The sequence below is a fragment of the Anoplopoma fimbria genome, chromosome 19 (genome assembly GCF_027596085.1).
Source record: "Anoplopoma fimbria isolate UVic2021 breed Golden Eagle Sablefish chromosome 19, Afim_UVic_2022, whole genome shotgun sequence".
Classification (NCBI taxonomy): domain Eukaryota; kingdom Metazoa; phylum Chordata; class Actinopteri; order Perciformes; family Anoplopomatidae; genus Anoplopoma; species Anoplopoma fimbria.
The window spans coordinates 15,637,518-15,647,518 of record NC_072467.1 but is presented as its reverse complement, the minus strand read 5'-3'; the positions used below and the strand labels follow the sequence as shown (position 1 = coordinate 15,647,518).

The following is a 10,001-nucleotide window of genomic DNA, read 5'->3' as shown; positions in this document are numbered from 1 at the left end:
ATTCACTCTTCCATCTGACCTTGACCGTGAGCCTATCACAAGTATGCAGAGAGTATTTCGCTTATATTATAAAATACATCAGTGCATGATAAAGTTTAGAGAATATTGTTGATGCATTAGGTCTTGCAGAGCTTTTTTAAAAAACAGGAATCAATATAGCAGATATTGCAAAGGGGACTGAAGTCAGGGGGAAAATAAGGAAGCTCCTGAGTTGACCATAACTGTTGTGAAACTCCAGTTTCTCACTTTTGGAGTTTCACATCCACATGAGTGGTTTCAAGGCTCCGTGGTGACACATCGGTGATGGGAAAGCAAACTCGACGGGAAGCAAACGTGACGCTCTGTGATGGTCAGAGAGAAGAGAAGAGGACTTCAGTCCCACCAGCGTCTGTCCCTGTCAGTCCAACATCATCTCTCCTGCAAACATGCTGCTGCTGCTGCTGCTCTCATCGGTGAGTCTGATATCCTACTCAATAAGATGTTAATGCTAGTAGCACTTCTCTCTGTCTTTTTAATAATTAAAATTATAATAATAATATTTATTTAGATAGCACATGTCATACAGACTATGTCGCTCAAAGTGGTGAACAATTAAAAGTAAATAAAAACAGAAAACCTTCCTTTTACAGATAAAATAAATAAAAGTGGTAGGAAGAAAGCATGCATTTACTCTTACATTTTAAGAGTAATCAAAAATGTCAACAGATGACTAAACTGGAAAACATTTACAATTAAAACAACAAAAAGCTAAATCAAAAATGTTTAGACATGTTTTAGTCGTCCTTGAGTTGTTTGTTGGTTGTTGTGTTAATGCAGTCTCTTTACTGTCCCTGTAAACCACCTGTATACAACATCAGTGTTTTTTTATGGTGTGTGACTGCAGGCTGTCGTCGGGGCCGAGCGTGTGGCGGGCCAGAACAAGAATGGCTCGTGTGTTTGCCAGGTGGACCCGGCCTCGTGGTCGTTCCCCGCTGTGAACTACGAGGCCGTGCTGGTTCAGGTCCAGTCCTGTGAAGGATCTCTGAACAGCCTGCAGGAAGAGGTGAGAACCAAGCAGCACTTTACATGAATACGCCAAAAATAACTTCCACAGTTGATTACTTAAATTATTTTTTCATATGAGAAGTTACGTGTAAATATGCAAATAAGTGTAACACCCATCCCATGTAGCTATATAGTATTACGTTAATCTGCCAGGTGTAGTAGTACTATGGGCGGGGTCCTGGGTAGTTTTAAACCTAATGGCGCTATTACCTGTTCTTATGAATTATTTAAGTACGTCTTATTCTGAAAACTGAAATGACTGGCGGTGCCTCCAATAGAATTAAGGAAGTCAAATAAAAGGTCTTTGCCTTCTATTAAGTCCTTTTATCTTGTTTTAAACAGTTATTACCAAAACATGAATTAGCTTATTTGTGATGAACTTTGATAAACCAAATATACTTTAAATGCCTTAACACACAATGTTTGGTATTTATTAGAGCAGGTACAACAAACAATATTATTGCAGATGACTCATAGAATGAATGTAAATAGACATATTAATAAACACAAAATGGCTATGAGTTCCTCTCAGTAAATCCTTCTTTTGGAATCTTCATTGGTTACCATACAGGCAGACAGAACATCTTTAACATGTGAAAATCAATACATTGTGAACCCACACTCTCTCACACATACACTCACTCTACAGCTTTAACCAAAATATAACCAAAAACCCCGTTGCAGGCCTGAGTCGTGGCTTGAGAGCGTTGAGGCCTAAAACTGCTGTGGCCGCTCAGAAGGGCAGGTGAGGAGAAGCTGGGTGATGGACGGCAGGCAGAGTGCAGAAGAAACAGCAGCAACAGTCTACAGCAGCACACGCACAAGCGGGAAACACTTCTCCATAGTGGTCCAAAGGAGACTTCCCCCTCTTCTCTATTAGAGTCACCAATGTCCGTCTCTTGTAGATCATAAAAGTCCAAACCATAGGATAACTGGTCGTCAGCCACTAAGTTATGAACAATTTGCTCTCTTACACTATTCACTGGACGGTGATAATTCGCTTCTGCCAGAGCCCGTCTACGAAGAGCCTGGGCACTCCCTATACGCCCCATTGTACCGATTTTGGTTGTAGTTCCATGAGACATCCACTGGGGGTGATCGCGGGCGAGTCCAGATTGAATGGGAGTCTATCGGGCTAAACGGCTAATTATGCCTCTTTCACCTGCTTGTCGTTGAAATATCGCAAATTTTATTGTAGATTCCGCAAGTTCAATATAGATTATGGTTCAAAAGTCAAATGAGTGAGTACTTATGTCCTTTCGATTTCTTACAGTTTGGGCCGTTGTTGGCCGTATACGCTAGCATTCTGCTAATGAATGCTGATTGGTCAGGGACGGACTTGCGACTGATTACGACCAGAGACCCCTCTTGACGGCATCTGAAGCTGAAGCGCATCGGAAACATTATCTTAAGGAGGACTTTCCGTCGAAGTTATTTTTGCGTACTGTATTTATATTATATATATATATATATATTATACTATTATATGTTAATAAAAGGAAGTGCCGAAGTGATTCAGAAACTGCCGTAAAGCAGTACCTCTGACAGTGTGACGTCATCGCATTTTTTGAACACCTTTTTAGAACAGATACGTGACCTTAAAAAATGCAATATTCAGCTGAGTTTATTATTTTAGCCCCACCCTTTGATAGCAACTTTCAAATTACTTGACAAAAAATTACATCGTGAGAAAAGTGGATTCTGAGGATAAAACCCCGTTGGCTCCCATTCATTCTGGACTCGCCTACGAGCGCCCCGCATGGTCAAAGATTATTACTGCAACCAGTCCGGAAACCCGGAACTAACCCGCGAGTGCCAGTTCTCCTCATATTAGACATTCTCTGCTTCTGCCTTTCTCCAAATCATGGTCCCTGGCCGCGTACGCCTAAGCCCCGCCCCTCTACTGGAGAATGGGATTCGATTAGCTGTTAATCCAATTAAACAATGAAATACAAAGATTTACATATTATGTTGCTAGCATGTTAGGGTGTTGGGCTGAACACACATGCTGGATCATGTACATATTAAGCAAACTATGCTCATTTGCATGAACTCTAACCTTTGAACTGTAAAGATTATGATTCCCTTATTTTAACTGTTTTATTCATATGGATCTATTTTTACCAATACTTATACACTCTTAACTTGTGTAAAAACTATTAACATCCTGATGTCTAAAGGAATTATTTAGGCAGGGCTACATAAGGCATTGTCTTATTGAATATGTGCTAATTTGCATTACTTTCTAGAACAGAAAACTGAACTGTGGATAAAGCCAGGTTCAGAATCTTTTCATTTTGTTGACATATTGGAGTTTTTTCTCTTTGTATCACTCTATAAACCAGAATTAACTGTCAACAGCCATTAAAAACAATCAATTTATGCCATGTTTTCAGTAATACAATTTTGTAAAAACCAGGATATGACTGATATATGGGGGCGGGGGAGGACAGCCCAGCTCCTCCTCGCTAAGAGGACATAATGAGGCAAAGGTTTGCACTTTTTCCTTTGATGGGGCAGCTGATCTACCCCAACATGCAGGAGAATCAACAACCCATAAAACAGACAAACTCAACAAGCTGATGTCATTTATCAACCGATTGATTCATGAATCAAATAAACTGAAACATATGACTAAAATTAATAATCAAGCAGAAACAAAAAAACATGACTAATTTTGAGGAACATGGCCAACTGTAAAGGTAGAAAGGCATCCATTCAACACCGATTACTCTCAGTATTTCAGACTCTTTGGCTCTCCTGCCTTACTTGTGTTGTGAAGGTACAGTCATGCCTGGATTATGAGCCAATGGGCCCCTGGGAACAGACATGCAACATGGCCCACTCCTACATAGGAGCAAGTGGCTTTATATCTGTTTGGCCTCTTTTTTGTTGTTGTTTTATGTCTCTTTTTAGCCGTTACACATCTCTCTGTGGTTTTATGTCTCTTTGTAGAACTTTTATCCCCTTTCAAAGTTGTTTGTAGTCATTTTGTGTCTTCACTTAGTTGTTATTGTCTGTTTGCAGTCTTTTTGTCTCTCTAGTTCTTTTATGTTTCTTTGTGGTCCTTTTGAGTTTCTTCCTGGTTTGTATTTGTCTCTTTGGGACATTTTGTAACTGAAGGTCCGAGGGGCCCCTGATACTTAGGGCCCCTGGGCCTGTGCCATGGCTGGCCCGTTCAGTAATCCATCCATGGGTACAGTACCCAATAAATATGAGGAAAAGAAGACGTTTCAGATGACGCTACTTGAACCCTGAAAACACATTCAGAGTCTCTGTGTGTCTCCTGCAGTTGGAGTTGTCCAACAGCCGTCTCCCCCAGATTCAGGCTCTGATCAAGAACATGACGGAGCGGCTGAAGCCTCACCAGTACCTGCACAACAAGGGCCTTTACACCGACTTGCCTCTGCACGTGCTGGGCCAAGAGCTCAGCCAGCTGGAGACAGACATCGGAGCCATCCACAGCCAGTTAAACAACGCCCAGACAAAGAAACTCTCCAAAGAGGTACCGCGGATAGTAATAGTCCACATGAGTAACATGAAGTGAAACTCTATGTTCAATAAACAAATAGCAATATGATACAGCAAAGACACATGTGATATAAATAAGAATGCTGCATTATGTTAGTGTAATGTCATGAGTACAAAACAGAAATACAAGAAAAAAGAGACCACAACTGAAATGTAGTTATATATATATATATAGAAAACAAATGTAACGGGTTACCATGCACATATCTTAGTTTTTTGCAATTGCCAAGACAAAAAAAGGCAAAATTATTTAAAGCACTAACTAATGTAGTAATCTATTGACCAGGTATACCGAATCATAAGCATATCATCTGCTTTGCACTAAGTTAGAAATTCTAAAAACAGACTCTTTTAAATATAACTGGGTTAACACTGGTTTGGTTAGTTCCTTTAGATATGTCTTTCAAAGCTAAAAGCTTCTGTTCTTTACACTGCGATATGAAATATTGTTTGATACTTGATACTATGTTTTTAACATAAACAGTATGTGTACAATGTATGTGTGTGTGTGTGTGTGTGTGTGTGTGTGTGTGTGTGTGTGTGTGTGTGTGTGTGTGTGTGTGTGTGTGTGTGTGTGTGTGTGTGTGTGTGTGTGTGTGTGTGTGTGTGTGTGTGTTAGGTGGGTAAACTGCGTACATCTGTAGACAGGATGGAGACGTCGGACACAATCAACATGAAGACTCTCAAAGAGAAACTGCGCTACCTGAAGAACAGCGTTGAGTCCTGCAAGTCCATCCCCAAAGACTTCAGAGGCAAGTATAATGTGTGTGTGTGTGTGTGTGTGTGTGTGTGTGTGTGTGTGTGTGTGTGTGTGTGTGTGTGTGTGTGTGTGTGTGTGTGTGTGTGTGTGTGTGTGTGTGTGTGTGTGTGTGTGTGTGTTGGTGAAAGACTGTTAAAGTGTGTGTAAGAGAGACAGTCATTCTTTGTAATAACTGTGATGAATTCTCTCAGGAAAAAGTTGACCTCCAGCAGAATAAAGTATGTTTCCATCAATGTTTTACAGAGTGCAGTACAGTAGTAATTTAAATACATGTACGAACATTGCTATTAATTTGGCCATTACATTTGTCATTATACAACTGAACAATCCAAATATTGTTGCATTGTAATTGTAACTTGTTTAAAAACCTTCCTCACTATGTCTTACTGGATCTTGAGGGTTCTGACTCATGTAGACTACCTTCCAACTCAAACGTGCTCCTCTGCAGGCCATACTTTCGATGGTCAGCTGTCTAAAGATGAGGCTCGTATTGCATCAAAAGTAGTTTATTCCATTAAAAAAAAAAGTAAACAAAAATGCATCCATATGCAATAATAGACCATCTTCAAGAACTGACCTTCTGCTGGCAGTAACTAAAATACAGTCTACAATCTGCGGTCAGAAAAATTGTTGCTCGACATCGACACTTAACTAGCACTAACTCCACTTAAAGGAGCCAACCAAACATTCTCCAATAGCAGGACAGACTAGAGGAGCTTTCATGTTAATAAGGCAGAAATGCACATCAGAGCCCATTTTGCAACTTGACCAATTACCTTGATTCTAATGTATTTTAAAACATTTTACTTTACTTCTGAAATAAAATTAAAGTACAAAAAACTGTTAACCATATAACATGGCTCTTACATGCATTGATAAAAAAAATTGGGGGAAGGAACGAACTTCAAAAATTCAACCGCTGACGTTTAAAACTGAATATCCTCTGTACACTATTATTGATTTTAAATGTAAATTTGGTTAATGCATCCTGGTGTCCAAGTACCTGCCATTCCTTAATGTGGTTCTCAAACTATGGGGTAGCATTTTATGGGGGATCCACAAGACCTGGGAAAAAAATAAGGCTAAGACTTCACAATTTTCCTTTTTGGTTTCCAATTAATTACCGCCCGGACAAAGTTTCATTATGAACCGAAAATGTTCTTACATACTTTCCGGGGTCATGCTAGCTCTGCCCTCTCTACCTGCGGGGGAGACGGAGTTCGCAGCTCGGTACGACTAATAACCGGGGCAGTTCGCGGTCGGTGCTAATGTCGGCAATCCACCTAACCCGTCTTGAAACAGAGACCCCGTCTCGTTCACCATGCTTTGTGGGTGTGACCTTTTTGACGTGTCATCACCATTCAACCAATGTGTTTGATTAAATGATTTACTAATTCACATTGTTGAAAATCTCTGTTACAAGTAAAAGTCCTGCATTTAAAATGTTACTTAATAAAAATACAAAAGTAAAAGTATACCCAATTTCCAGAATGGCCCATTTCAAATAAAAGGCCAATATCATTGTATTATAATTATTGATGCATCTATGTGTTGAATGTGATCACTTTAATGTTGCAGCTGAAAGGTGTTTATTTGAAATAGTTGCCTAACTAGTACCTAATATTGTCAAATAAAGTACCTTAAAATTGTACTTGTGTAAATGTACTTAGTTACATTCCACCACTGCTGAAAAACAGAATTGTTTACAAGAGTGCAAAGTTCTTTATAGATCTAGCATTTTTATTTTGCTCTCAAAGTGCACCCGATTGATGTTAGTTTTTAGAGTGTACTAAATTTTCCACACCCATAGTTGCCAGTAGCTCCTCACATGATGCTGATTGGTCCTTGCTCTGGCTTACCAGACGCAGACTCTTTATTTGAAGCCTGACAGGATGGATTTTCATTTGATATGTGATCCTGCGTTTCTCGCGTGACCCGAGAATCTAGCTCCCATTGCACGAATCCAGAAAATACGCCAGAAAAAAAAAGCTTTGGTCAAACTCTGCCACTGAGTCATGCTTGTTTTAGACACGGGCGACTCATCGGCTCCTTGCCTCCCTGTTTTGGCTTCCCCTGCTTTAGACTGCACTGTGCATTCACCTTCTCATCTCTCTCTGTTTCCAGGCCAGGACAGTTACTGCCTCAAGGGCCTGATCGCCAACATTAGCGATCCTGTCACGACTAAGGTCAGTCCCTATGGTAAGACCTACATCTCCGGTTCGTGGGGCCAACAGGCCCAGATGGACAGCGAGGGCCAGAAGAACAGCTACTGGGTTCAGCCTCTGCTCAACAGCCACATCTGGAGCAACACCCTGCGCCTATACCAAACCTACGAAGACTTCATGGCCTCCGCCAACCACAGAGACTTCACCTTGGCTCCGTCCTTCACTCACGCCAACACCATTGAGGGTCCCAGTGCCGTCCTATACGGTGAAGCGCTGTACTATCACTGCTACCGCTCTGCAGATGTCTGCCGCTACAACTTGACCAGCAAGACCGTCCAGCGGGTGACCCTTCCGGGTATTGGCGTGGGTTTCAACAACAAGTTCCCGTATTGTTACTACGACTGCCGCCCCAATAGTGATGTGGACGTGGAGGCAGATGAGTCGGGACTATGGGCCCTGTATGCCACCGTCGGTAACCATGGCAATCTAGTGGTGAGCCGGCTAGTTTGGGACGGCGAGACGCTCAATGTCACACAGACATGGGAGACAAGGCTGTTCAAGAAGGCGGTGAGCAATGCTTTCATGGTGTGCGGCGTGATGTACGCCACTCGGTATGTTGACGATAACCGAGAGGAGGTGTTCTACGCCTTCGACACAGCAACGGGCAAAGAGGACAACTCACTGGAACTGCCGATGGAGAAGGTGGCTAAAGGAGTGGCCAGTCTCAGCTACAACCCCACCAACAAGCAGATCTACATGTACAACGATGGATATCTGCTGGCCTACCAGGCCCACTTCAGAGTGTGAACGACAACCAGGACGCTTTGTGATCCGATCACTTCGGTCTTGGACACATTTGACCAAATATCTTTTGTAGCGTAAACACTCATTATGCATCCCCGACAAGGACGTAACAGCAAAATACGTTCCTCCTGTTTCTCATGTCCAGATGGTTCTAAAATGATGTGAGCTGGCTCTGTCCACGACGTCTGAAAGTTTCAAAAAAGCCCATAGAGATATCATACGAGTGAGTCAAAGTCTGTATTGTTTTGATTTCTTCTTCTTCTTTTAATTCCCGGCAGAAAAGGAACAGGAAGTGGATTGCTGCCTCCCACCACTTAAGAAACAACAACGCATTTGGTCTTTCCAAACAGAAATTATCTGCATGTATTTTTGCATAAAGATTAAGGGTTGCATTGTATTTCAGGTGTGAACTGTGATCGGATCACTAGATACTTGTTAATGCCAGATGTAAACAGGGCTTATATCGAATCAGGTACTTCATATTGATAGGATTTATAGGGCCTATCACATACTCTATGTTTTCACAAATGTTTATAATGTAACAGAATGTTGTAAAACTGGAAAATCAGAAACTGTAATAATTAACTTTTGGTAGGACTTTTCCAAAAAACAAATATCTTCATTATGGGGTTGGCTGTAATGTCAGACTGGTGTGTCTTCATGATTTCAGTCATGCTTGGAAGCTCTGTGAGAATTTACTAACAATGAAAAATATAAAACAGTAAAGGATCTATGGCAAAAAGGGACACATAGTTGTCCATAGGATGGTAGTCACATAGTGAGCGTGAGGCTGCACGTTATCTGTGAGCTACATCTCAGGATGTCATTTAGTTCTAGCTCTATGTACGTAGAGGCCACTGCAGTCTAAGAGCAGTATATGTGTTAGGACAGACACAAGGACGACGGAGGGTTATGTTAGGAGTTCTTTGATAGTCTGTACATGATTGACTATGAATCATAACAAAGGGTCAGGTTCAATAGCATGAGCATCTGACTTTTTTAAACAGTTGTTGACACACAAATCAAAAGGCTTGCCTTCCTTTTTTTCTTTTTAACTGCTTCCCAGACAAGACTGAGATACTCGTAGCTGCTCCTGAAAGTCAGAGACAAGAAATGTATTCACACTTGGCATTGCTTTCTCTGAAATACAATGAAAGAGTCAGGATGGGTATCGTTAGGATTTTATCGATACTAGTATTACTATCGATACTGCTTATCGGTTCTTTTTGTGAGAAGAAAATCTATTAAAAAAGAATGAACATTGCTTTATTAATCATATGTAAACAAATAGTCTTTTTTGAACAGCATCAACAGAAATGTAAATAACTCTCTATTTCAATGCCTACAACAAAGTTTAATAAATGGATAAATATATAAATTAAACAATATTCTTTGCGGGCCAAGGGCTAAACAAGTGCAAATAAACAGAGTGTAGAATCACACATCTACGACTTATGGATCACCCATGAATCTAGAAAAGCATCCTAACAGTTCTTCTGAAGAAATATCAACATATCTGCTTTCTCTGGCAGAAGTCTGGATCGTTCCTTGGTCATGTCCCTACAGTAAAGAAACAATTATTGTAAAGGTGTGTTGGCTGGAGTGGTAGTTGGCTGGAGTGTTAGTGTGTGTGTCAAAGTAAAGCACGACTCCGCCCCTCGTGTAAAGATAGAGACAAAGGAAAGAGGTTTACATCG

At 40.9% G+C, this 10,001-nt stretch overlaps 1 protein-coding gene across 1 annotated transcript; it reads left to right on the top strand.

The window, feature by feature from the left end:
• Positions 1-342: 342 nt before the first annotated feature.
• Positions 343-8,872, top strand: LOC129108773 (olfactomedin-like). Its single transcript, XM_054620687.1, has 5 exons — positions 343-452; positions 884-1,042; positions 4,337-4,549; positions 5,195-5,327; positions 7,460-8,872. The coding sequence occupies exons 1-5, from the start codon at positions 426-428 to the stop codon at positions 8,305-8,307; spliced, it is 1,380 nt and encodes a 459-aa protein (XP_054476662.1). The 5' UTR covers positions 343-425; the 3' UTR covers positions 8,308-8,872.
• The last annotated feature ends 1,129 nt before the right edge of the window (positions 8,873-10,001 follow it).

What these genes read in the sequence shown, in the direction of transcription:
- LOC129108773 (XM_054620687.1), top strand. Translation starts at nt 426, where the DNA reads ATGCTGCTGCTGCTGCTGCTCTCATCG. An exon ending in TGCTGCTGCTGCTCTCATCG is followed by an intron (nt 453 to 883) that starts GTGAGTCTGATA and finishes GTGTGACTGCAG; the next exon opens with GCTGTCGTCGGGGCCGAGCG. An exon ending in CAAAGAAACTCTCCAAAGAG is followed by an intron (nt 4,550 to 5,194) that starts GTACCGCGGATA and finishes TGTGTGTGTTAG; the next exon opens with GTGGGTAAACTGCGTACATC.